The sequence below is a fragment of the Acomys russatus genome, chromosome X (assembly GCF_903995435.1).
Source record: "Acomys russatus chromosome X, mAcoRus1.1, whole genome shotgun sequence".
Lineage (NCBI taxonomy): Eukaryota > Metazoa > Chordata > Mammalia > Rodentia > Muridae > Acomys > Acomys russatus.
In genome coordinates this window covers 45,046,333-45,073,994 of record NC_067169.1, presented here as the reverse complement: position 1 = coordinate 45,073,994, position 27,662 = coordinate 45,046,333, and the positions used below count along the sequence as shown (strand labels likewise).

The following is a 27,662-nucleotide window of genomic DNA, read 5'->3' as shown; positions in this document are numbered from 1 at the left end:
GGGGGGAGCGTGGCGGTTTGAGACAGAGATTCTCTATGTAACCTTGGCTGTCCTGGACTCCCTTTGTAGACCAGGCTAGGCTTGAACTCACAGCGATCCACCTGCCTCCGCCTCCCGAGTGCTGGGATTAAAGGGATGCACCACCACGCCCGGCCTCATGTTAAGTTCTATAAATCGGATCTTACTATGTAGTCCTAGCCATTCTGAAACTCACTCTGTAGACCAGGCTGGCCTTTCTTGAACTCACAGAGATCTGCCTGCCTCCACCTCCCCAAGTGCTGGCACAAAGGCTAGTGCTACCATACACGGCTACATGTTTATTTGGATATAGCATTTAAAATTTTTACTCTTCATCACATACTTGGGTGGGATAACAAAGAAAGACAGTGGTGCTTTGGTGTCTACTCAGTGCTCAGATTGTTCATTTTCCTTCCCAGTTCCAAAGTTCATTGGTGGCTGAAATGAGCTGTGATGAGGATGGCTTTGTTTGTTTGTTTGTTTCTGTTTTTAAAATATTTTATTTATTTATTTTATATATGAGTGCTCTATATGCATGTACAGCTGCAGGCCAGAAGAGGGCATCAGATCACATTATAGATGGTTGTGAGCCACCATGTAGTTTCTGGGAATTGAACTCAAGACCCCTGGAAGAACAGTCAGTGTGCTCTTAACCGCTGAGACATCTCTCAGCCCTTCCTGTGATGGGGATGCTTTTACTCCACGAATAGGTAGATGCTAGGAAGCAAGGTCATGTCACCTTGGAAGGAGAAGGCAGTCAGTGTTATCAATTTTGTTTACAGGGTTGGAGCTTTTCAGCATTTTAGTCCTTTCTAGTCCTTCAGGAGGCTATTGCTGAGCCAGACTAAAGACCCATTTCCTTCTAATCAGAAGGGCATGCGGAGTGGCTGGGTTTCATCAATGTAGTGTATGAAATGGTCACAAAATGGAGGAAGAGATTGTTGTTCTTGGTATCTCCATCCTGATAGAGAAGAACTAGGAGGAGGAGAGGAGGAAGAGGAAAAAGAGGAAGAGGAGGAAGAGAATGAGACAGAGGGAGGGAGGGAGAGAAAGGTGGGGGATGAGAACATGTATGCATGATATGGTATGTATCTGGAAATCAGAGGATAGCTTTCAGAAAGCAGTTTACTCCTAGTGGGTTTCGGGGCTCAAAGTCGGTCATCATGTCAGGGAAGCAAATATTTTTACCCACTGAGCCACCTCACTAGCTTGTTGATTTTCTTTATAAACCTAAGAATCTTATTGACTTCTAAAATTCATAGATGTATTTTATTAATGATATAAAATGAAATATTAAGGGGAGGAGATATGGCCTCAAAGGCATAAGGGCCGGAGTTCAAACTTCAACATCTCACGCCAAAATAACACAGGGAACTGAAAACAAAAGAAACAATTGTAAACGTCAATTAAATGATTTAGGATTTAGATTTAAAATCATGATTAGCTATTGACATAAACCAACCTCATTAATTTAGAACATAAAGAAATACTACATTAATAAATTCAGATGGTACAAGCTTGCTAATAAATTAAATTTCTGCAATAAAAAATCTGGAGATTTTATGTCAGATTGAGAACTGCAACTATTTTCAATTATATACTATTTTGAACAAACAAAATTGCTTTCCCAGGATTATACTGTATTCTAAATAAGGCGCAGTAAACAGCAAATGCTCTGAAATAACAAACTGTCTAATGAGGGATCTCGGATTTCAATGCTCTTATTCAATTGCAATTCAATTGAGGAAATTTTGTTTTAAGATATAAATCCCACAAGAAAGCAGATGGCAGTTTTGTGGAAGTTTTTGTTAATGATTCAGAGGTGATCAGGATAAATGAATTCAGGAAGCAGAGAGGAAGAAAAGTAAAGAAAGACGACATAATTACTGGGGAAAAGGCCATTTAGTAAATTTGAAGCCTATCTGTAGAGTTGATTTTGCAGTCGGATCACTTTTTAAAATTGTAATGTGTCAGCAAGTTCCAAGCAGGGAAAACTCCTACAGGGCCCAAAGAAAAAAGAAGAACCTGGTTTCCTGGTCTCTTCAGGGGGTGGGGGAGAGGGAGAAAGGAAAGGGCGGGGGGGGGGGGGGGGAGGGATGGGCAGGGAGAGAGCCTGTGGATTGGCAGAAAGTTGAAAATGGAGCAAATGATTACAATCAAAGTATTGTTTATCTGCTGTATTCACACACCTTCCAGCCTTCGGCTCAGGGTCTGAGCATGTTTTCACTTAGCCACAAGGCCAGCTGAGGACAGCACTTTACAGGGGAGGCCCTTGTGCTGGCTAAAGGAAGGGTCTGAGGCAAACGAGACTTGTAGCTCTACCCAGTTAGGACACCAGTTCTCTAGTCTTCTGGGATTGTTCAAAGATCAAATGAGATAGAGGACAGGACAGCCCACCGAGTAGGTGCAATATTAACTTCTACAGGGAGTTAAGGTCCTTTTCTTCCTTACTTCGGGTCAGTTCTGTTTCCCACACGACCACCTTGTTTTTCCATTTGGATCTTCCTCTCTCGCCCTGCTGCCCACTCCCACCCCAGTGCACAAATTGAAGACTTGGTTCCCAGGTACTAGCTCTGTTGGAAGATGGTGGGATCAGGGAGGTGAGGCCTAACTAACTTCCCTCCTCCTAAGTCAAGTGTCTTATCATGGTGGTATTTCTTTTTTAAAGATTTATTTATTTTTATGTGAGTGCTCTATCTGCATATACACCTGCAGGCCAGAAGAGAGCATCAGATCACATTATAGATGGCTGTGAGCCACCATGTGGTTGCTGGGAATTGAACTCAGGACCTCTAGAGGGGCAGACAGTGCTCTTAACCTCTGAGCCATCTCTCCAGCCCTATCATGGTGATATTTCTATCACCCGATACACATCCAGTTTTCATTTAGAAGCTCTTGACTTTATTGTTGGGCCACTATTTCTCAGTATGTAGTTTCCAACCACTACCTTAAGGATCATCCAGGCTGTTTATTAAAAATGGAGATGGCCATCCTCCATTCTTGGTCTGAGGGCAGAGGAATGAGGGAGACTAGGGAAGCTCTTTCTTTAAGAATTATTTTTCAAATATTTATTTTTATTATAGGTGTATTGGGTGCACCTGTTTGTCCGTATGTGCACATGCCCATGAAGGCCAGAAGGGAGCAGCAGGTCCCCTGGAATGGGAGTTACAAAACGTTTAGAGCTGCCATCTGGATGCTGGGAATTGAACCTGGGTCCTTTGCAAGGGTAGCCAGTGCTAATGACTGCTGAGCTAGCCCTCTAGCCCCTCCATGTGAGTCCTTACACACTTAAGGATAAAAACAAGTTCTCTAAGATACCTCTCCAGGCCTCATGTTGCCTTTCTCACAAGAAGTATATAAAAGTGGCTGAAGAGATGACTCAGTGGTTAGGAGCACTGGCTGCTCTTTTAGAGGACCCAGGTTCAAATCCCAGCATCCACACCCAGCTCACAACTGTCTGCAACTCTGAATCCAGAGCATCTCTCACTCTCACATAGACATGTATTCAGGAAAAACACCACTCTACATGAAAATAAATAAATCTTTAAAAAAAAGAGAGAGGTACACGAAAAAGTAACTCTCCTTACCCCTTCCTCACTTTGCTCCCAATGAATCAGTGACCTCAACACTTTCGAGAGGTGTTCATACAGAGGAAAAAGAGTGCTGTGGTTTAGAGGGCCAAGCTCTACAACATTCTGGAGTGAGAGCCCAGCTTTGCTATTCAGCAGGAGTTTCCAGAGCAGCAGCAGTACCTGGGAGATTGCCAAGGGTTACAGCTTCTTGGGTCCCAGCCCGTGTGAACAGAATCAGATACTCCAGTGCGGAGACCCAAGACATGTGTATGTCCACAAGCCCTCCTGGTGATTCTGATGCAGGCTTCAATGTAAGATGCTCTGCCACTTGCTGGCTGAAGGACTGTGTGCAGCTTTGCCACCTCTCTAAGCCTTCATTTCTTTATGTGTGAAATACTGAAGGTACTGACCATGTTGAGTTGTGAGAGCAAAATGGCAGGATACACATAAACACCTTAGCACCTTGTACACATTTAATAAATGCCGATTACAATTAGTTAACACACAGTCCCTAATCCTGTAGAGTCCTTCAGATCTGGGTTGTTTGGGTATTGCATTGGCAGTGGCAGCTCACTCTGTCTTTGCAATCATAAATGCCTTAAAGCTTAACTCACACCAGTCTTATTTTTCACTCCATCCTAACCAGCTGGAATGATCCTCATTTACCCTCAGACTCTGTGCTTTCCTGCAATGTTCGTATTTTACCCTCCCAGGATAACTTGTTGTTTTCTATAGCCATAGTCCAAAACATCTCCCAAAAGAACCAGCTAAAATTCTGCACCCTCCCTTAAATCTTGCCCGACCACTCCAGGATACATGAATGTGCCATTCTCTGAACTGTCACTTATCATCAGTGTTGTACATGTATACATGTGCCCGTGGCTTTTAGTTCATATCTAATAGTCTTGTAGCTTTAATTATCATGAACTCCCTTGGGAAGCAGAAATGGCGTTTTATAGTTCCTTTTATAGTTCTCTTCCCCACTGGTCTTCTGATATAGGCTAAAGGGATGGATGGAGGAATACACTTCTAGAACAGAACCCAGTCTTTTTAGGGCTCGCTTAAAATATAAAAATGAAGACATTTCAGAATAGTTACAATTATAGTGGCTTAGTTCATCAACACCTTGAAAAATGGTAGTTATAACAGACTCCACCTGTCACAAAAGCCACGTGGAGCAAGAGGTTGTCCCTGTTCTGCAAATGAGAAGAGGAATCTAGATCTTTTCATGAGTTGCGAGAGTCTGTAGACCTAGCAAACGCAGAGCTTGGGCTTAAGCATCTATATTCTCCTGCATTTTCCCTTGGCCACTTTGATTTGGATAAGTTATTGCTGTTTTGATTTATTTTTATTTTTTAATAGAGTCTCTGACTCTGCAGCCCAGGCTGTCCTGGAACAACCCATGCTGTCCTTAGATTCACAGTGGTCCTCCTGGTTCAGCCTCCTGGGAGCTGAGATTACAGTTGCAAGCCACCTTACTCATCTGGTGCTCGCCGTCCGCCATTTGAATGTGTCTTCTCGCACTGTGCTAGAATCTCAAAATTCCACCCTGAAAGCGAGCACTGCTCACATGTTTTGTGAGACTTCAGATGTCATGACAAAGCCCATTTGAGAAATGAGAACAACAGCCTCACCTGGTGTTCCTAAACGAGCCTGTGCAATGGTCAGTTTTTCATGAGGTGCTTGGCACTGGCAGCTGGACTCATCGGCAAATGGGGCTGGTGCTGTCAGGGTCTAGAAAGGAAAAAAAAGAAGGGAAATACCTTTTCATAAACATTTTTTTTTTCAGCGCCATCATCCTCCCTTGAAGTTTCCTGTTTGGTAAACAGGTTCAACTAAGAAGAATATAGCAGGCCTTGGTGGCTCACACCTGTAGTCCCAGTGCTCAAGTAGAGAGGCCCAAGGCAGGAGGATCACAGTGAGTTCCAGGCCAGCCTGAGCTGTGGAGGGAGTTCTTCAATGTTCCACAATCTGAAGCCTCAGAGACTGAGACCCAAGGGACTAGGGGGAAGAAGAATATATTTGCTGGGCCTGCCAAAGCAATATTGTGCTCCTAAAAGAAACCTTTGTCACAGTCCCTTCCCCCTCCCGTTTAACTGATGCATCAGGAATATTAAGAGCTAGTCAGGCATGGTGGCTCACACATGTCATCCCAACATTCAGGAGGCTGAGACAGGATGATGGAGAGTTCAAGGCCAGCCTGAGCTATATAGTAAGACCCTGTCTTAAAAGCTAAGAACAAATTAAATTAAAAAAGAAAAAATAATAGATCTGTACAGTGCCTACCATATGACAGGTGTTGGATGAGATGCGCTGGGGCTGCCATCTCTTTTTGGCTTCCCAACACACCATGCTGCATACATATTCCTATCTTTCCATAGGACACCATCATACTATGCCTATTTCACAGAAAAGGCAACCGAGGCTCCATAGGATTAAGAAATATGCTAAGTCATGCCCTTGGGAAAATCATAATGCCCAACTTGGAGCATTTCCCAACCAACAAGGGCAGTCTTCAGATATTTAGACTCACCCACACCCGGGACACTCGGCTGAAAGGAACCTCATATTCGGAAGCGTGGCACGACATCTCCTGTAATACACACACACACACACACACACACACACACACACACACACACACACACACACCAGGCTGGCCAATCACAAATGCTGACGTCTCTTCAATGCAAAGGCCAAGGCTGATATCTGCACCCGGAGAGAGCCTAAAAGCACAGCAATTCTGGCGGGCTGCAGATAACTGCTCCTGTGGTAGCTCCCCCAGCTACCCAATGGCTAGAGGCCCCGCCCCAGGCAGCTTGGGCTGAGGCTCTGGGGAACGCTGTGAGAAAGATGTAGTCACTTGGAAGCCTGCCCAGGAAGTGGCCCTGCATTTTTTAGTCAGCCTCTTAAAATGAAAAGCTCACTCTCTCCAGACAGAGGAAGACAAAGCGGGCGGTGTTTTTGTAAACAGGGCAATCCAGAGCTGTCCATTTGCAGTCTTTGAGCTATGTCATTAGCACAGTCACTGCTTCATCATCTTCATGGTTTTAAAGCTAAGGTTCACTAGTCACCGTAAACATTGCTCACAGTGCTGCATGAATTGCTTATTAGAGATGGAGACAGGTGGCATTCCTTAACTTGGGAAGATTTGACAGAGGAAGGATCTAGACATTGGAACAGGGGGTGCAATTTACTTCTATCATTCATTTATTCATATTTCTTCAGTCACTCACTATTCATTCAAATCTGTCAGGTGCTATACTAAAATCTGAGGCTAACTGCAGGGATAAAACTAGCTATCCCAATCCTTGGCTTTTTCTTTTTTTTTTTTTTTAAAGTCAGGGCCTCATTATATATCCCAAGCTGACCTTGAACTCAGAATTCTTCTGCCTTGTCCTCCTGAGTGCTGGGCTAGCAGGCATGCGCCATCATGCCCGGAAGTTAGTCTCTGCTCTTGAGGAGACCATGTTCTCCAAGACACTGACAAGAACCAAACCCAAACAGCCAAAACACTATGAATGTAACATTTATATAATTCCTGATTGTGTCATGGTTCTTCTTGCTATAGGTAGTTTATTGTGTGTGTGTAAAACATATATATATGTATATATATACACATATATATGTAAAACAATTATTTTAAAGGACCAAACCTCGCCCTGATCCTGTGCTGTAGCCCCGCTCAGTACCTTCCACTCTGAGGCACGGATCCTGCTGCACTTTTGTTTGGAGAGATCTCCTAGTTGTTGCCCGAGACTCCCACAACTCTCAGGGCTCTGGCAACAAACCAAGACTCAGGAAAAAGAACTGGGAAACATGACTCCATTTTTTGTTTCATTTTGTTTTAAGGTGATTTTGTGGGCTCTAGTAGACCAGAGAAACATATAGTGTGGCAAAGGGGTGCCTGCCATCTGTGTGTGTAAAACTCCTGTTCAAATCTCCTTTGTAGCACATAATGCGTGTACACTTTAATTAGGCTCTCCTGGTTTAAAACACTCACTAAAGTTAGCTCAAGGGCTGGAGGATTTATTTTAAGGCAGAGAAAATGGAGAAAGAGGAAACGGGCAGAGTGTGGTCGCAGCATGCCAAGTGTTCTGCCCCAACCTGGCTGTTGACAGCATGTGCTTCCTTCTGCTCCGTTCCCATCCCCCAGCATCCTTCTACCACAGTCAAGTCACTGCTTGCTTGCCACTCCCCACAGCTTCAGCTTGTATGTGGCTGCTCCACATGACTTTCTCAATCCTCCCCTCACAAGCTGCCCATGAGGCTGTTTCCTTTGTTTGCTTGCTTGTTTGTATGGAGACAAGGTCTTGTCAGGTATCCCAGTCTGACCTTGAACTCATACTCTTCCTCAGTGGTAGAGTTTGCCTAGCACACACAAGTCACTGTGTACTATCCCTAGTAACACACGCGCGCGCACATACGCGCGCGCACGAGAGAGAGTCATAGAGAAGAATCTGTCTAAGCTCACGTTTTCAAATCAGGACACAACCAGAATTGGTTCAGGTTGTGTCAGGTGCATTTTGGGGTCCAACAGCGGTGGCAGGAAAAATCGTGGGTGGCTCAATGTTGGAACTAGCTATACATGTGGGCGAGAGTTATTTAATTTTGTGTGTTCCTAGAAGCAAGTTCTTTACTGTATCTGGATTCAGTCTCATCTGTAAAAGGGGTAACTATCTTGCAGGACTGTTGTGACAAGCAGAGATTATATGTATGCTCTACTTACTACCCAATACAGTATACCTACAATTGTTAGCCTTACTCATTACATCACACAGAGCACTACGTATTTTTGTATAATGATAGATAATGCCGTTCTCCATAAAACAAGAAAAATGCTTGTGCATAAGAGTGTTTTTATGTGTGTGTGCACTCGTGTACACATGTCAGTGTGTAAATAAGCCTCATATGTGTGGGTAGCCACAGAAGCCAGAAGAGGGCAGCCACTGCCCTGCAGCTGGAGTTACAGGCAGTTGTGAGACTCCTTTCACAAGTACTGAAAACCAAACCTAGGTCTCCTAGAAGAGGAGCAAGTGCTCTTAACTGCTGAGCCACCTCTCCAGACCCAAATGAGAATATCTTACATTTGTGATTCATTGTTTTGCTGTTGTGATTGTGGGTTTTTTTTAAAGATAGTGTCTTACTATCATGCTAGCCCAGGTTAGCTGTAACTTGCTATAAATCCCAGGCTAACCTGAAATTCATAAACCTCTTGCTTTAGTCTTCATGTTTGGATTATGTGTGTATGGCACCATACACAGCCTTTTCATGTATGTGTATATATGAACAGCTAATCTTTATCAAATAGTCTAAAACAAATGACTATTTACAAATATTTAATGTACTAGTCACAAATCCTATTAGACATCTTCCATAAGGAAGATGTATTAAGAGGGTATGAAAGCTAGCATTTAAAACAGACAGAAAATGTTAAAATAACATTTACTGAAAGACAAAGGTAGTTTATGTGTACTGGGCATTTTGCTATTGATTCTTATGACCCAGAAGTAAGGAAATGGGAAAACTGAAGAGCTAGAGAGCAGACAGGATTCCTAAGGGCATGCGTGTGCTTGTGTGTGCAGCATGTATACAAGTAACCGGGGTTGGCATGGACAGGGGTTATCTTCTGTAATATATGAGATAACTATGTTTGGAACAGACACAATGCAAAAGCAAACAAGCCAGAGCCCTGATTTCCAGAAGATTTCCTTTCAAAGTGATGCAGAATAAACCTTGGGTTAAGAATTAAACACTACTGAGCTGGGCGTAGTGGTCCACGCCTTTAATCCCAGCACTTGGGAGGCAGAGGCAGGCAGATAGCTGTGAGTTTGAGGCCAGCCTGGTCTACAAAGTGAGTCCAGGACAGCCAAGACTACACAGAGAAACCCTGTCTTTGTAGACCAGGCTGGCCTCGAACTCAGAGAGATCCACCTGCCTCTGCTTCCTGAGTGTCTGCCTCTCAAGTGTCTGTGTCTGCCTCTCAAGTGCTGGGAATAAAAGTGTGCGCCTACGCCACCACCACCCAGCTCAAAGGCCCATTCTTTTCAACATGCAAATCCTAGAAATCAAGTGAGTAGAAGAGAAGGGGGTCATCAGAACCATAAATCACACCTCCCTAGAGAACCATAATCCAAATTCAAAGTTGGAGAGGCACAACAGAATATCCAGAAGAGTGAGGGTTTGCAAAAGATAAGAAGCCTTGGCCAGGGGCCGGGCATGGTGGCACACACCTTTAATCCCAACACTTGAGACGCAGACACAAATGCATCACTGTGAGTTCGAGGCCAGCCTGGTCTACAATGTGAGTCCAGGACAGCCAGGGCTACACAGAGAGACCCTATCTCCAAAAAAAAATCAAAAAGAAGAAGGAGGAGGAGAAGAAGGAGGAGGAGGAGGAGAAGCAGCAGCCCTGGCCCAGTGCCCTGTACTTCACATGTACATGTGCTTTGCACGACAACTGATTAGGTTCTAGGCCACAGGAAAAGTCCTCCTGCTTAATTTAAGATTTCAGGCCAGGCGTGGTGGTGCACGTCTTTAATCTCAGCACTCAGGAGGCAGAGGCAGGCAGATCGCTGTGAGTTCGAGGCCAGGGTGGTCTACAAAGTGAGTCCAGGACAGCCAAGGCTATGCAGAGAAACCCTGTCTCAAAAAACCAAAAGAAAAAATTTTTTTCAGAACACCCAATCAGCTTGTAAAATAGGCTTCCTATTTATCACATGTTACAGTTATATAAACTGTACCACAGTGCAGTACAAAATCCATACTCCCAAAAGGCTTTGTAAAGGGAAAGGCATTGTATATTGGACGTTGCTTTTATAGAATCTCTTTGACTGAGAATTGTCAAATATTTACCTAAAACAAAGCCTGTTAGGTAGCCAGGCAAGAGGAGCATACTCAAGAGACTGAGGCAGGAAGCTCATTAATTCCCAGCCAGAGTAGGCCACATAGGAGTTCAAAGGCAGCGTAGGCTACATAGCAGTACTTGTGCAAGTGCAAGCAGGTGCAATATGCACATACACCTATAGCACATACCTGCACACACACACACACACACACACACACACACACACACACACACACACATACAAATGCATGCATGTGCAAACAGAGAGCTATTAGGGACTACATAAAATGTATGACACATTTATTACTTGAGTGCAAAACAATGACACATAGCACCTGTACTTATGCACTGTGCATCACTAACTGACAACAACTAGACTGATCAGATTGAGAACCACAAATCATGAATTTAAGAAAGGCATCATAAAAAATTCTATTTCTCTGTCAGGCAGTTGGTGGTGCACACCTTTAATCCCAGCACTTGGGAGGCAGAGGCAGGCGGATTTCTGTGAGTTCAAGGTCAGCATGATCTACAGAGTGAGTTCCAGGACAGCCAAGCCTACACAGAAAAACCTTGTCTCGAAAACCCAACCCCTCAAAAATTCTTTCTAGTGCCTGAACATAATTTTAAGTCCAGATTTCATTTACGATCATAACATTTTTGTCTTTTTGAAGATAGAAAAAAAAAACTAACAGTTGATGATAGGTCTGACACAAGTCACTAGAATCTTGAATCGTGCCATTGATTATGCAGAATCTCACACCATACAGCTGGTATGGAAGTCTTACCAGCAGAATTCCATGGAACATAGTCAACATCAAGAAGTATCCATTTTCACGCTGGGCGTGGTGGTGCACGCCTTTAATCCCAGCACAAGGGAGGCAGAGGCAGGCAAATCACTGTGAGTTCGAGGTCAGCCTGGTCTACAAAGCTAGTCCAGGAAAGCCAAGGTTTCTCTGTGTAGTCCTGGCTATCCTGAACTCACTTTGCAGACCAGGCTGGCCTCAAACTCAGCGATCCACATGCCTCTGCCTCCCAAGTGCTGGTATTAAAGGTGTGCACCACCACATCTGGTTCACATGTGTCTATTTTGTTTGTTTTTCGAGACAGGGTCTCTCTGTGTTAGCCTTGGCTGGCTTGGACTCTCAGTGTAGATCAGGCTGGCCTCAAACTCACAGCAATCCACTTGCCTCTGCCTCCCGAGTACTGGTATTAAATGCATGCGCCACCACACCCGGCTACACGTGGCTATTTAAACTAATTTAATACTTAAAGTGAAACAAAATATAAAACAGAATCTCACTCATGCTAGCCACATTTGAAGTATTCAGCAACCACATATGGCCAATAGGTCTACTGGGCAGCACAGATAGAGAACATTCCTGCCGTCATAGAAAGTCTACTTACTCTAGAAGAATAAACATCAGACACTTAATTACCTCTTTGGAGAGAAGATATATGAGTTATTTTACTTTGTTCTTATAATGAGAACACACTTGTGTAATTTGCATAATGGAAAAGTAAATTTAAAGAACTATTTCTTGTTCTATGATTTCAGAGTTGCAGAAAATTTAATCAAGACTTGGTTGTCCTGAATATTGAGGGCAGGTTTTATGGAAAAGAAAAGCTATTCAGCTATTATCTGTAAAATAGCTGATATAATTCCTATGTATAAGGAAGTTTTGGAACTCAGTAAGATTTTGAGGTCATATCAGAGGCTATAACAGACAAAAAAAAAAAAAAAAAAAAAAAAAAAAAAAAAAAAAAAAGCCCTGTCCTCAACCCTGAAAATTAATGACAAATAACAAAAAGAATGTAAACTGTAGTGTGTTAAGCAGTAATTGCATGCTATGTAAAATAAATAAATAAATAAATAAGGTGAGGAAAGGTAATAGGGAGCTCAAGAATAAATGTGATAGAAAGACAATTGGCAGGTCTGTAATCTCAGCTACTCAGAAGGCTGAAGTTCAAGACCTGCCTAGGCTACAGAGTTCAAGGCTAGCCTGGGCCATTGAGTGCAACCCTGTCTCTAAATAAAAGTAAAAAGAGGCTTCAGACATACCTCAATGGTAGTGTCTGCCTAGAATGGGGGAGAGCTTAGATTCAATTCCCAGTAGAAAAGGAGGAGAAAAGAAGAATAAAGCAGGCAAGAATTATCTGACCTTTTTGTTTAAGTATGTGGTGAGTGAGTGAGTGTGTGTGTGTGTGTGTGTGTGTGTGTGTGTGTGTGTGTGTGTACATACGGCTTTTTAAAAACACAGATGCTGGATTCAAACCTCAGCTTCTCATGCTTACTGCAAGCCCTTTTTCCAAGTGAATCTACTCTCTGGTTTTTGTTCTCTTTTTGAAACAAAATGTTATATAGTCCAGGCTGGCTTTGAACTCACTATCTGGTGGTGGTCTGAGCTCTTGATTCTCTTTCCTTAGTCTTTCCTATGTTGGGATTACAGGCATGCACCACTACACCTGCCTTTAACAGGACCTTAACAGATATGTTGAAAACAAACTGTTAAAAGATCTAAGATAGAAAACAAAAACAAAACACCGCAAAACACCGCAGTAGAGGTAATGAGACATCAGATTTTACTTAGAGTTTACATAAGTAAAAGTTGGAATAAATTGGATAGAAAGTATGAGAGAATGAAGAGCTAGGATAGTTCCAGACTAACTGGGCAGAAGAACTGGAACACCGGGGTTACCATTCTCTGGAGGAGAACAGCACTAGAAGAGGAAGTCAGGTAGGAAGGATGGAAAGATTTGGCTTCTGTTCTCAGTCCCTCACTTTGACATTCCTGTTAGATCTCCAAGCAGGGAATGCCTGTATTTACAAATCTGAAATTTGGGAGAGAGGACTGAGCTGACAATAGGAGTCTAGACAATGACAATAGCAATAGACAATAGACAATAGCAATAGCAATAGCAATAGCAATAGACAATAAGCAACTTAAAACAATTGGAAGAGCTGGGTGTGGTGGCGCAGGCCTTTAATCCCGGCAGAGGCAGAGGCAGGCAAATAACTGTGAGTTCAAGGCCAGCCTGGTCTACAAAGTGAGTCCAGGACAGCCAAGGCTACACAGAGAACAGAGAGACACTGTCTCAGAAAAACAAACAAACAAACAAACAAAGAAAACAATTGGAAGAAATTCCTGGTATAACATGTAAAAGCATGAAGGCAGATAGAAGAGAGGTCCAAGTTGTCAAATGAAGAGACACTACATTTGTAGACAGTCTTTCTCCACCATGATGAAAACTCCAAGAAAGCAAGGACTTGGTCTGCCATCTTTGTTGCTATAGCTCCATTCCCCAAGGCTGTACCTGACAGAGTAGGTCCTTAATAAACACTAGTTGGATGGTAACTGGAGAAAGTGATTGTTGATAAGGACAGAAATAGGTATTAAACCCAGGAAGGAAATACACATATTGACAGTGTGCTATGAATGTCTCTTATCATCATAGTATATATTTCAAAAAACTAGGGAAGGTTAAGAGAAGAAACCAAGTCTCCAATAGTTCTGTTTTCCAGAGTCAATGGTTGATAATACTTTTTAAGTTTAGTTTCAGCCTTTCTGATATGCCATGTATACATACTAACAACTTTCAGAGATTACTGCATAAGCCCCCTTTTCACCCAACACATCATGACTATCTTATATCATTTAACCTCATTAATTTGGAAGACAATAAAATATTACACTGACTAAGAGAATGATAAATAGAGCCAGAAAGGTAGCTCAGTGTTTAAAAATTCATATCTGCTCTTGCAGAGTCCAGCTCTCCCAGCACCCTTATCAAGCAGCTCACAACAGCCTATAGCTCTAGCTGCAGCAAATTTGATACCATCTTCTAAATTCTGTAGGCACCCGCACACCCATACATAAATATGTGCATATACACATAATTGAAAATAAAATAAATCTTTAAAAAAGAAAAATCATAAATAGTTCCCTATTGTTAAATGTTAATTTTAAAATATTTTTTTAATAAAAGTAACATTCTAAACATAATTCTGAATCTCTTATTACTTTTTTTGAATAGATGCCTAGGAGCTAAATTACTTAGATCGAGGTATAAACATTTTAAGGATAAACATTTGAAGAATGTTTTAACATATATAGGTAAATTACCATCCACAAAAGCAGAATCATTTACACTCACATTACAATGTATGAAAAGTGCCTATCTTGTTGCCATTGTCTCTGGCATTAAGTATTATCTTTGTCAATTTTATAGACCAAAAATGGCATCATGCTGTTTCAATTTGCATTATTTTGATTACAAGAAAGATCGACCGCTTTTCAAATGTTTATTAGCCATTTGTATTTTCTTCTGAGAATACTCTGTCCTTTACCCACTTTTCTATTGTTGGGAATAAGTAGGTTGAAGCTGTTTAAAAGGAAAACAATATAGCACAGTTAAAAAGTTACCTGAAATATCTTTTAAAAACGCATTTGCAACTTTATTTAGATTCGCCTTGTAAGAACTCCATTAAGGGAAAGGAAAAAAAAAACCCACACACAATTATTTCATTGCAGTCATCTGGACGTGAGAGGGCGGTTGTAGTTATAAACTGGCAGTGACTGTGCATTCACGTACAAGAGCTGCACAAAAATCAAGCCAGATAAAGCCCAAGCATGAACTGGATCAGGGAGGGATCACAACGTCCCACCACTACCTGACGAACTATTGGCAGTGTATAGTTGCCAGGATAAGGGGAGTTCATTTTCTTAGGGGATGAAGCACCTCAGAGGATGCCCATGCTCCAATAAATGCTCCTACACTCATGTCCAAACAGGCAGCACTAAGTGGACTCGGGACTTAAAGATAGAAAAGCACATGAAGTTGAGAAGGAAACATGCTAAAGAGGTAGAGGAGAGATTGGAGAAGAGGGAATAGCTAATGGAGATGGGTCTGATAGTTTACTTTTTTAAAACATAAAAATTAGGCCGGTATATGTCATGATGCATGACTTTAATCCACAACACTTTTGAGAGGCAAAGGCAGGTATAGATCTGTGAGTCTGCACCAGCTTGCGCTACATAGAGAGTTCCAGGACAGCCGAGGATACAGAGTAAGACCTCATCTCAAAAACAAAAGAAAGCAAAAAACACAAATTAAAAAAACAGTTGGGTGGCAGTAGCACACACCTTTAATCCCAGCACTCTGGACAGACAGATGGATCTCTGTGAGTTTGAGGTCAACCTGGTCTACAGAGCAAGTTCCAGAACAGCCAGAATTACAAAGAGAAACTCTGTCTCAAAAAAACAAAACAAACAAAATTGTCTAAGCATCTGCATGTAAATCAGACTAGTAATTAGTGCTCCTTTAGAGATCAGGGGTGGGAAAGTGTATTCTGCCCTGGTATGTGGGCTGTCTTAAAACACTGACCACCTATAAACTACAAGTCCCTCTCATGTTGCTTTGGAACACACAATGGTGATTTTTAAATAGTGTGAAGAGTCCCAGAACTGAACCTGAAATTACATTTCACTGATTAGGAAATATTGGTTTCCTCCCCTCAAAATTTAATGGTTTCAAGATTAGGGTGTGCCTCTCAGTAAATTTTGTCTTTTTTTTTTTTTTCAAGATGGCAGTTTTTGTGGTTTTATTTAAACACAAATAAAACACGCACTCAAGCCATTCACTCATTTTCTTCGTTGCGCAGCCTGGCGTTGGGATTGGTGACTCTGACGGCCAGCTGTGCTGCTCTTTCTACGATGGTTTTTCAGTTCTTGGAGGAAACATTGTGAGCAATCTCAGCACAGTAGGATTTGTTGCACATCAGCAGCACTTCCAGCTCCTTGGCATTGTGGACCAGAACCTTCCGAAAGCCGCTAGGCAGCATGTGCTTGGTCTTCTTGCTGCTCCCATAACCAATGCTGGGCATCAGAATCTGGCCCTTGAATCTTCTCCACACCCTGTTGTCGATACTTCTGGGTTTCCGCCAGTTTCGCTTAATTTTGACATATCGGTCTGACTGGTTGGTGCCTGATGAACTTCTTGGTCCTCTTTTTGATGATCTTGGGCTTCACCAGAGGCGAGAGGGCAGCCATGATGCTGCAAAAGAGATGGCAGCCACCTAGTAGGTAGAGCCGAGGAAGAAGCTAAACCTTATCTTATAATCAGTGCCTCCTCTGCGACAGAAGTGCAGCTTACAGTTAACAGATCTTAGCTTCGTGGCATTAATAGGCACTGGTAGTAAGAATCTTCACCTGAGCCGGGCGCAGTGGCACACGCCTGTAATCGGAGCACTCAGGAGGCAGAGGCAGGTGGATCGCTGTGAGTTCGAGACCAGCCTGGTCTACAAAGCAAGTCCAGGACATGCGAGACTACACAGAGAAACATTGTTTTTAAAAACCAGAAAGAAAAAAAGAATCTTTACCTGGAGGTGAGAAATTTCTTACACTAAGTTGTGTTTTCTTAGGTGGTTGAACTTTAAAGAGCTTATGACCCACATCAGCCATATATTGTATTCCTACCTCACTACCTTCTCCCAAAATCTTAAAGTGGCATTTAAAAAGTAAAAAGTGGCCATTTGAAACTTGCTTTATTTGTGAGAGGAAGGAAACAGGTGAGTTTTTGAGTAGCCCCTGGGGAAGGGATCAGGGTGAAGCTCGGTGATGGAATGCTTACCCAGCAAGTGCAAGCCTGCGGGTTCTATCTCTAAACACCAGAAGATAAGATCAGAGTGCAGTGAGCACACGGAGTGCAGGAGTGCATGCTGTGTTCATCAGCACTTTAGAGAACGTGGACTACAGAAAGGGCGTTAACTCTCAGCGGTCCAAGCAACAAGGAGCAGAAAGGTAGCATTGTTCTTATGTTTAAGAAAAAGGTGGGTGCTGGGCGGCAGTGGCGCACACCTTTATTCCCAGCACTCGAGAGGCAGAGGCAGGCTGATCTCTGTGAGTTCGAGGCCAGCCTGGTCTACAAAGTGAGTCCAGGACAGCCAGGGCTACACAGAGAGACCCTATCTCAAAAATCAAAACAAAACAAAACAGAACAAAAGATGAAGACAGCTTTGTTTGGAAGGTTTGCCTTCATAGCGTTCTCCATGCAAGGCAGAGTCCCAGAGCCAAAGAAAAGGCAGCTAAAAAGAGCATTTCTATAAGGAACGAAAACACACAGTCTGCAAATGCAGCTCGCTCCCATTACCACGGCACTCAAGGGCAAGATCTGGAATGTGAAGACCACTGACTGGTTCCTTATGTGCAAAGTAGAAGACAGTGCAGCGGACAGTGCCTCTTGCACTTCTATTTATACTTACTTTTCATGTCAGTAATCAAGAAAGGCAGCATCACTAATATCTAATTCTAACATATGGATTTACGCTGGCACTCCAGCTCTGTCATGGTAAAGTATATAATGACATCCTAAAGGTAGAGTACAAATGGGGTGGCCTGACCCAGGCTTTGAACTAGCCTTTGTAGACTATATTATCTAATTTTAACTAAACAGATCAGTTAGTGGCTTAAAACATTTCCTGCAATAAAGGGCTGGAGAAATGGGTTAGTGGTTAAAAACCCATACTGCTCTTGCAGAGGACCTGAATTTTCTCTGGAACCCACAACCAGGCAGCTCAAAACTGTCCATATATCTCCAGCTCCAGGAGGACACCCATACCTCTGACCTCTGAAGGCATCCACACTCATGTGCACATACCTCTACATATACACGTACACATAAATAAAAAAATAATAATGAGGAGTCTTTCAAAAAAAACATTTCTTGCAACAAAGTAGGGAAACAAAGAACTCTGGATGAAGCACTGAGAGTTGCATGGAAGAGTTGGGGCATAGAAGGAACCAGAGGATTCAAGAACCCTATAAAGAGACCACCAAGGCCAGCGGATCTGGACCCAGAGGGCCCTGCACAAACTGATGCACCAACCAAGGACAATGCATACAGAGAACCTAGACCATCTGTTCAGATGTAGCCAGTGGACAGCTCATGCTCCATGGTGGTGAGGAGAATGGGGACTGCCTCTGACTCGAACTCTGGTGCACAGTGATTTTGATGGCTGCCCCTTAGCGGGGCAGGCGGCCTAGAGGGTACACAGAGGAAGGGGAGGCAGGCTATCCTGATGAGACCTGATAGCTGTGGTCAGAAGGTGGGGGAGCCCCCCTCCATCAGAGGTCTAGGGGAAGGAGGGAGGGAGGGTAGGAATGGGAAGATAAGAAAGATGGGATGTAATGTGACTAAATTATAATAAATTTTAATAATTTAAAAATAGGGAAACAAGAATAATAGCAGCACGGGTAAACACCAAGAAAATGGCAGAGCTGGGGTTGGGGATGCAGCTCAGTTGGCGGAGTGCTTCTCTAACTTATACAAAGCCATGAGTTTGATTCCCAGCATCACACAAAACCAGACTCCATGTCACATGCCGAAAATCACAGGACTGGGAAGGCACAGGAAAGAGGATCAGAAATTCAAGGTCATCCTTGGCTGTGTAGCGAGTTGGAGGTCAGTCTGGAATATAGTAGGCCCTGTCTGTTTTGTTTTGTTTATTTAGACAGGGTTTCTCTGTGTAGCCTTGCCTGTCCTGGACTTGTTTTGTAGACCAGAGTGGTCTCAAACTCACAGAGTAGACCCTGTCTTTAAAAAGAAAAATGAACCATTGGGCATGCTGGCGCATGCCTATAATCCCAGCACTTGGGAAGCACAGGCAAGCTGATCTCTGTGAGTTCAAAGACAGCCTGGTCCACAAATCAAATCCAGGATAGCCACAGCTACACAGAGAAACCCTGTCTCAAACTTCCCCCCAAAGCTCACAAACAAACAAAATGAGATAAACCAACAACAAACAATGCTCTACAGAAGAGGAAGAGAAGGAAAGGGAAGAAGAGCTGACACGTCTATTACCCATTCTGCATCAGCCACATGATGAGGCACAACCAATGATGACTTAACCTCATCTCACAAGAAGACAGCTGAAATAAAAGTTATTATACAGAGGACTGTGAGAAATGCCAAGATGTTCCAGTTTGAGGGTATATCATACCTCAAGATATCAGCTAACGGAGGCAGTATAAAGCTACTGGAACTATCATGGTTCTCTAAAATGAAGCATTCAGAACATGAAGACATGTTTTTGCTGGGCATGGATGGTGTACACATTTAATTCCAGCACTCAGGAGGCAGAGGCAGGCAGATTGCTGTGAGTTTGAGGCCAGCCTGGTCTACAAAGCAAGTCCAGGACAGCCAAGGCTACACAGGGAAACCCTGTCTCAAAAATCCAAAAACAAAAAATAAAACAAGTCATGTTTTTAAGTTTCATGTTTTGAATCATGGAATACTCAACCCAGCACTGTAAAAAATATTGTCATGTGTAATGATAAATATTTAGAAGTATTTTTTTCAGTTTCTTGTAGTTTGAGAGAGAGAGAGAGAGAGAGAGAGAGAGAGAGAGAGAGAGAGAGAGAGAGAGAAAGAGAGAGAGAGAGAGAACCAACTCTGTTCTTCCTGACACAGTAAAATGAGTAACTCTAACATGTAGGAGAAATAAAACAATGTCAAACTAAAAATGTATTCTTTTGTCAGAAAATATGTTTAGAAGACATATAGAAACATTGCTGAGGATTGGAAGAAACAAGCATTAGAACAAATTATGTAGTGTGGGAGGCTTGCTATGCAGTCAGATTGAGTACAGCTATTTCTAACATGTCTCAGCTTGAAGTATGTACATAATTGTCTTTTGATAATGATTGGGTTTTTCGGAGCAATGGACAAATGTGCTCCAAAGGTATACTCTGAAAAAATATGTGACTTCTTTAACCAAAACTGATTTATTATCGATGGGAAAATGATGCATTTATCAATGAGGTGACAGTGTTGTCTTTGCACTTCAACTTTCCCATCTATATGAGAAATATTCTGCCTTCTTTATGGGATCTTCCTCTATTAGGCCTCAAAATACTGCTCCCAGGGTCCTATCCTGGGAGAGTGTGGGGTGAAGAAGACTAATTTAACCAGAATTTATGTAGCAATAGGCGGATGGGGAGGATTGGGTAGCCTTAACAGCAGCTCTTTTTTTTTCCAGACAGGGTTTCTCTGTGTAGCCTTGGCTGTCCTGGACTAACTTTGTAGACCAAGCTGGCCTCGAACTCAGAGAGATCCACCTGCCTCTGCCTCCCCAGAGTGCTGGGAATAAAGGCACCACTGCCTGGCTAACAACAGCTTTTTTGTCTTTCCCTCTAAACCCTGGCTGTGCACAGCATCCTGATCAAGTCACTACCCTTTTGTCATGCATCCCACACCCCTCCATCTCCCTAGCTTCTTGTGTCATTGGAGAGCTCTGCCTATCTTACTTTGTATTTTGTGGAAAGGAAACTATGCAGTACACATCATTTCATATCTGAATTGGGAGGTTTAGCTACATTCTTGTGGCTGGTTGTCTGTTCTTTATTCTCATTGCCATATAGATATACTACAACTTATTTACCCAGTCCTCGTTTACTGAGCATTTAGGTAAAACATACTATAGTGTTGTTTGGGTGTGGCCATCTGTATAAGTTTCTTTGGAGAAGAATTACTGGGTCAAAAGTCTTTCCTTTGAGACTAGGATGTGGTTCAGTTGTAGACTACATGCCTAACACGAAAAGCCCAGAGTTCAATCCCCAGCAGTAGGAAAAATAGTACTTATTTTGAATTTCTAATTTTACCACAAAAGACCTAGATATCAGCTTTGTTTCCCAGTCCTAAAGTTTAAAATTATGACACGGGAGGGCTAAAGACAGCATTTCTCAATGCGCAGTCACACACATATTGCTTCTGAATCCTCTGGGGCTTGAGCAGGTAACTCATGGCTCACTGGGTTGAAAACGTATATGGTTTAGAAGTCAGACTGATCTAATTTGAAATCTCTGTTTAATTGGTTAGTATCTAATGTTTGGGGTTTTTTTCTTGATTTTCTTATAATGTGAGGAATGAGTCTGTGGCCTGTTTGTATGTGTTTAACACATATAGAACATTCAACACAGTGCCCAGTACAGTGTGACCATGAATGGCTGTACCATTTCTCCATCACCTACAGAGAAAAATGAGTAAGACCTCCAGCCTGGAACCAGTATAGAACAATTACCTTGTAACTAAACAATTTGGAGCTACAATACAATTTGTTATTATGTGACTGTGCCTGCAGTCTCTATTAGGCATTCGGCATACTAGAGATGAAGCATAGAAACCTGTGTGTCCTAGGAATGGGCTTTCAACATCATTCGCTTGGCAATAAGCTCTACACATCAGTCACAATGTTGCTATTAACCTATTATTGCTGTTGTTATTTTTCTTAAATGCCCATTTAAATAACCCTCAGCGTCCTTTTACACTGATGTCAGGTTCAGCATGTGTGAATTATGGAGTGGAAAACAAAAACCCCAAGTCAAAGGCTTTGGCTGGAGGGAGGAGTTATATGAAAATGAATCCTGCTCAATAGGCTAGCCCTGTGTGGCCCTGCACATTATTACATAGGCTTACACTACCAGGGCTCACTGCTTTAGTTTCTAATCACTGTGTTTTCAAGTCCGCCTTCAAGATCATTGAGTGCTAAACTGTCTTCCCCCAAGCAGGGTCAGCTTCTCCAGCCTCCCTTACAGCCCAGTTCATGCTGGGATAAAGAGGAAGGTAGGACTGTTAAAACAATAATACTATGGTCTGAGGCCAGCAACGGGTAATCAGACCCTAGCAAGGTAGAGGCTGTTACCTGGGAGATTATTGGAAGAAAATAGGCCTGGCTTGCAATGACTTACTTCATTCCTACTTTCCTTCCTTTCTCCTTTTCATTCTGCCCCCTGTGATCAGATGGAATAATTCTTTTTCTATGTTTATTTTCCTAAGAGTCACTGAGAAGCTTTGCTCAGGCACTAGCTACAGACACAGGAGCTTCCAGACTGTTGCTTTTCTCTTTCCTAGATTTTAAGCCCAAGCATTGAGCATAGATGGACACCATCTGTTAAGAAAACTCCTCTAATTCAACTCGATACTACCATGCCTTGAAGAAAGCCAATGTTTCAAACATCAGTATTATGAAACAGGTAAATTAGGAGGCTATTGTTCACATGAGGAAAAGATTCAACATAGCTTTCTTTAAACAATGAATAAAATATAACAGATACAATTTGGAATACATTCAATCCTTTGAGGAGGCATCTGAGACAAAAACAAAAAACAAACCAGAAGTCAGAAGAAGGGGTTTATACAACATTAATGGAAAATTTCAAAGTACTCTGTGAACATTTCTTACGCATATTTAGCCAGTATGTCTTACCACAACATCATTCAACCTGTCTTGTCCCCAAATGGATCAAATGAAACAGAAGCAAGGAGTGGCAGAGCCCTGACTTTTGACTGGAGCAGCAGCAGGTTGAACAGACACATACTGCAGTGGATCATACTCCATGGCAAACAGTCACCTGTTTTCCTCATTTTGGGTGGTAGAATTGAAATATAGAAGGAACATGATTTGCTTAAATCCACACAATGATTTCAGGACAAAACTGTGACTGAATAACACAGCAGGGCTCAGTGAATTCAGCTTCACCAGACCCGAAGCCCTTTCACTGTGGGGCCTGTCCAGTTCCCTCTAGGTTCATCTTGGTGGCAGCTGATGCAATGATCCAGAGGCCACAAAGGACCCGGTTTGTTTGTTCTTGTCAATCTGCCTTATCAAGAACCAGCATATCCTCTCCGTCTGTCTCTGATTCTTTGTCTCTGTCTCTGTCTTTCTCTGCCTCTGCCTCTGTCTCTTTCTCTGTGTGAGTGTGTGTATGTGTGTGTGTGTGCGCGCGCGCACACGCGTGCGTGTATATGTGTAGAGGTCAAAGGTTGATTTCAGGTGTCCAACTTAATCATTCTCTACTTTGTTTTTGTTTTTTGAGACAGAGTCTCTCTCTGAGCCTAGAGTCTGTTGATTTGGCTAGATTGGCAGGACAGCAAGCCCCAGAGAGTCTCTTCTCACTCCACAGAGCTGGGATCACAGGCTTGTGCCTCTATGCCTAGTCTGGATGAAACACAGCTCTTCTTGCTTGCGTGGTATTTTACCACGTGAACTCTCTCTCTCTGTCCAGCCGTTTCTACCTCTTCTTATTCCCAGTCTGACAACCTCTGAAAAACATTCTGTGACAGGACCCAACATCCCAGCATCCTTCTGCACCTGCCAGAATCAAGCCACTACTGCTTTCCCTCCCCCTTTACAGACAGTGTTAGAAGCTATCAGATAAGAGGGAGCTTCAGCTTTCTCTCTTCCTTCTTATAACTTCATTGAACCGAAGCTCACACAGCTTTACCAAAACATAACCACTGACTATCTGCCAAATCCAATCAGAAACTTTTCCTTCTGTCTTCTCACCTCATTTGATCTTTCTGCTGACTCTGGATGTTCCCTCTGGGAGCTCACCCTCTCCTTGGTACCCTGATCTCTCAGTCATTTGAGAACTACATTTCTTTTCCCTGTCCACAATCCATCCTTTCTTGGCTCTTTGAGTGTCTTCCTTGGGATTCTGTCCTGGAAAGATTTGAGGATAAACGTTGATTAATTTAGCCTAATTTCATGTGTAGACAGGTAAGAATTAGGAATAGTCTAATAGATTTCATAAGAGCTCTTCTGTTCTTCGCCCCCCCCCCACCCCCAGGAAGACAGTAAGATGCTTTAGTGTACATTGAGTCTGTGCTGGTTAGTTTTATGTCAGCTCTACACAAGCAAGAGTCATCTGAGAAGAGGGAACCTTAATTGAGAAAATGCTTTCCAAAGATTGGGCCATGTGGCAAGTCTGTGCAGTATCTTCTTGATTGATGATTGTCGTGGGGAGGCCCAGTTCATTTTCTTAATTAGTGATTGATTGGGGAGGGTTCATCTCGTTGTAGATTGGGACTGCTTTAACTAGTGGTCCTGGGTTCTTTAAGAAAGCAAGTTGAGCAAGCCAAGGAAAGCAAACTAATATGCAGCACTCCTCCATGGCCTTGCCATCAGCTCCTGCCTCCGGGCTCCTGCCTTGGCTTCCTGTAACAGGCTTTGAGTTGGGATATGTAAGCCAAATAAGTCCTTTCCTCCCCAAGTTGCTTGTGGCCATGGTGTTTCATCACAGCAATAGTGACTCTGACTAAGACAGATTCCTAGAGTTAGCCTTGTCACAGGATTGTTTCGGGGTGACTAATAACTGGTTTTGGTAAGATTGTCTTTGTATTACATGAGGGGTTTTGTTGCTGTTTTTTTAATAGTTGTGTTATATACGCCCAGGTTAGCCTCACACTTGTCTGTCTTAACTAGGGTTTCTATTGCTGTGATAAGACATCATGAGCAAAAAACAACTTAGGGAGGAAAGGGTTTATTTCAGTTTCCAGTTCCACATCACACTCTATCCCTGAGGGAAGTCAGGGTAGAAACTCACACAGGAAAGGAACCTGGAGGCAGCAGCAAATGCAGAGGCTATGGAGGAGTGCTGCTTACTGGCTTGCTTAACCTGCTTTCTTAAAGTTCCCAGAACCACCAGCCCAGGGGTATCACCACAGTGAGCCAGGCCCTTCCATATCAATCAACAATAAAGAAAATGCACTACAGATTGCCTATAGGCTTATATCTGTTTTTTGAGACAGGTCTCTCTATGTAGCCTGGTTGCCTTGTAACTCATTAATGTAGATCAGGATGGTCTCAAACTCATGGGACATACACCTTCCTCTGCTTCCCAAGCGCTGGGATTTAAAGGTACATGCTACCAAGCTTATACCAAGGCAAATCTTTTGGAGGCATTTCTCAACTGAGAGTCCCTCTCGCCAAATGACTTTAATTTGTGTCAAGTTGGCACAAATCTAGCCAGAACACCATCTTAGCCTCCAAGTGCTGGTATTACAGTAACAAGCCACCTACCATTAGTATTATCCCAAGGCATCTTTGCTAATAATTATTTCAATCCACTTCCTTCTAAATCCAGAAGGTGAGCGACTTTCCCTGTCATCCATTTGACATCCACCTCTTCCAGGTTGTTTCGGCAATCTCTACCTTCAGTTCAAAAGTCTCTCCTGAGTGCCACAAACACTAACTAGATAATCTTGTTGTTGTTGTTGTTTTGTCTATCGAGACAATGTTTCTCTGTTACATGGAGCCCTGGCTGTCCTGGACTCTCTGTGTAGACCAGGCTGGCCTTGTATTCACAGAGATCTATCTGCCTGCCTCTGTGTCCCAAGTGCTGGGACTAAAGGCTTGCGCCACAGGCGCCCTACTAACGAGATAATCTTAAATAGAAGTCCCCCACGGTACCTTCTTACAGGAACCACACCCACTCACTGGAGCCTGGAAAACTAGCCTTCCTTTTGTTGTTGTTGTTTTTTTCAAGACAGGGTTTCTCTGTGGTAGCCTTGGCTATCCTAGACTCATTTTGCAGACCAGGCTGGCCTCAGATTCAGAGAGATCCACCCGCCCCTGCCTCCCAAGTGCTGGGATGAAAGGTGTGCGCCACCACTACCCAAATAAACTAGCTTTCCTTGACCCTGCCCCATTCTCAGACTAAATTACCAAACCTGTCGCATTTGCCTTTTTGATACCTCCCAAGTTTGTCCAGTTTTCTTTCCCCCATTTACCCCGTAACCTCAAACTCATTAACTCTCATCTGGATTACTGATATAGCCTACTAACTGAAAGAGAGTAGGTTAACATAGAAAATACAAGAATATAAAATAGGAGGTGCATGTATGTGTGCATTGAACGCTGAAGCTTTCTCTTTTTTGGCAGTACTAGGTGTTAAACCTAGGTGCCCTACTACTGAGCTACAGTCCCAAGCCTACATGAACTGTACACTATAAAAAATACTTATCATTGTGGATACTCAGAGCTCATCATGAATTGGACTGTGCAAAAAGATGCCTGAGTTTCCTCTAAAGCCATATATGGCCACTGAGCACTTGAAACTCTATTCTGAATTAAGATATATTTTAAGTGTAATATATATACATGATTTTAGACTTTGTATGAAAAAAATACAGTAGAAAATGGCCTAGTGGGTAAGAGTACTTGTCACCCAAGCTTGATAGCCTGAGTTCAGATCCCCAGAACCAACGTGAATGCTAGATGTGGTAGCACATATCTGTAATCACATGTGCCATCTTATGCACCTTCACACACAAACATGTACACACATACATCATGGGTGCATGTGCATGTACACGCATATGCATGCACACACACACATAATAGTTGTATATGGCTGGAATGTTGACATAATATTCCTGATATGTGGCATTAAATAAGATACACCGTTATAATTGTTTTCACTTTTTTAAGCTGTGGCTGTTAGATAATTTTAGATTACATACATGGCTTCAATTCTATTTCCCTTGGATAGCACTGTCCTAAGGGCCATTTAAAGAAATCCTGAAAAATAGACTGATCCTAGCATGTGTGTGTGTGTATGTGTATGCATGTGTGAGGGTACACATGTGTAGGTGTGAAGGACAGACATTACCTGAGTTGTCCTCAATTGCTCTCAGTGTTGTAGTTTGAGATAGAGTCCTTCTTACTGAACCTGAAAACCACCAGTTCAGCTAGACCGACTGGCCAGCAAGATCCTCCTGTCTCCATCTTCTCAGGACTGGGATTATAGGTGTGTGCCACCACCATGGCTGGCTTTTATATGAGTGCTAGGAATCCAACTCAGATTTTCATGTTTACCAACTGAGTCATTTCTCTAGCTCCAGACTGATCCTCTTCTTGTCCCAAAACAGTCAAGGCTTAAAAATTAGAATCTTTCCCTCAAATGGTGGGACTTGTCTTAACTTGGGGATAGGGTTAACAGAGACTTCCCTGCTGGGAAGTACTTCTGCTCAATGGATAAAATATGGCTTTGAAGAAAGCCCAATATATTAAAGTCACACTTACAAAAACGTTCTCTTGCCAGGCGTCGTGGTGCAAGCCTTTAATCTCAGTACTCAGGAGGCTGTGATTTCGAGGCCAGCCTGGTCTACAAAGGGAGTCCAGGACAGCCAAGGCTACACAAAGAAACCCTGTCTCAAAAAAACAACAAAACAAAACGGAAAAAACCAAAAAGGTTCTCTTAAAGGATTTCAGCATCCTGGCACACATTAACATACCAGACTACTGCCTTCTATTAAGTTGAAATGGTCTTTAAAGGTGGGGGACTGTAGAGTCAGATCTTTTATTTCTCCCCACATCACCTGGTATATTGCTGTATTTAGAACTTGTTACCCTTTAGCTGCCTATGAATCTGCTTGGTAAGGGACTG

The 27,662-nt window shown here is 42.7% G+C and overlaps 1 protein-coding gene and 1 pseudogene across 1 annotated transcript in view; both read right to left on the bottom strand.

The window, feature by feature from the left end:
• Positions 1–27,662, bottom strand: part of Pcyt1b (phosphate cytidylyltransferase 1B, choline) — a 71,279-nt gene that overhangs the window by 39,319 nt on the left and 4,298 nt on the right. The window contains exon 2 of the mRNA XM_051142382.1: positions 5,225–5,324. Coding sequence (XP_050998339.1) covers positions 5,225–5,324 — 100 coding nt within the window. The remainder of the gene's footprint in view (positions 1–5,224; positions 5,325–27,662) is intronic.
• Positions 16,076–16,487, bottom strand: LOC127185811 (60S ribosomal protein L32-like; annotated as a pseudogene).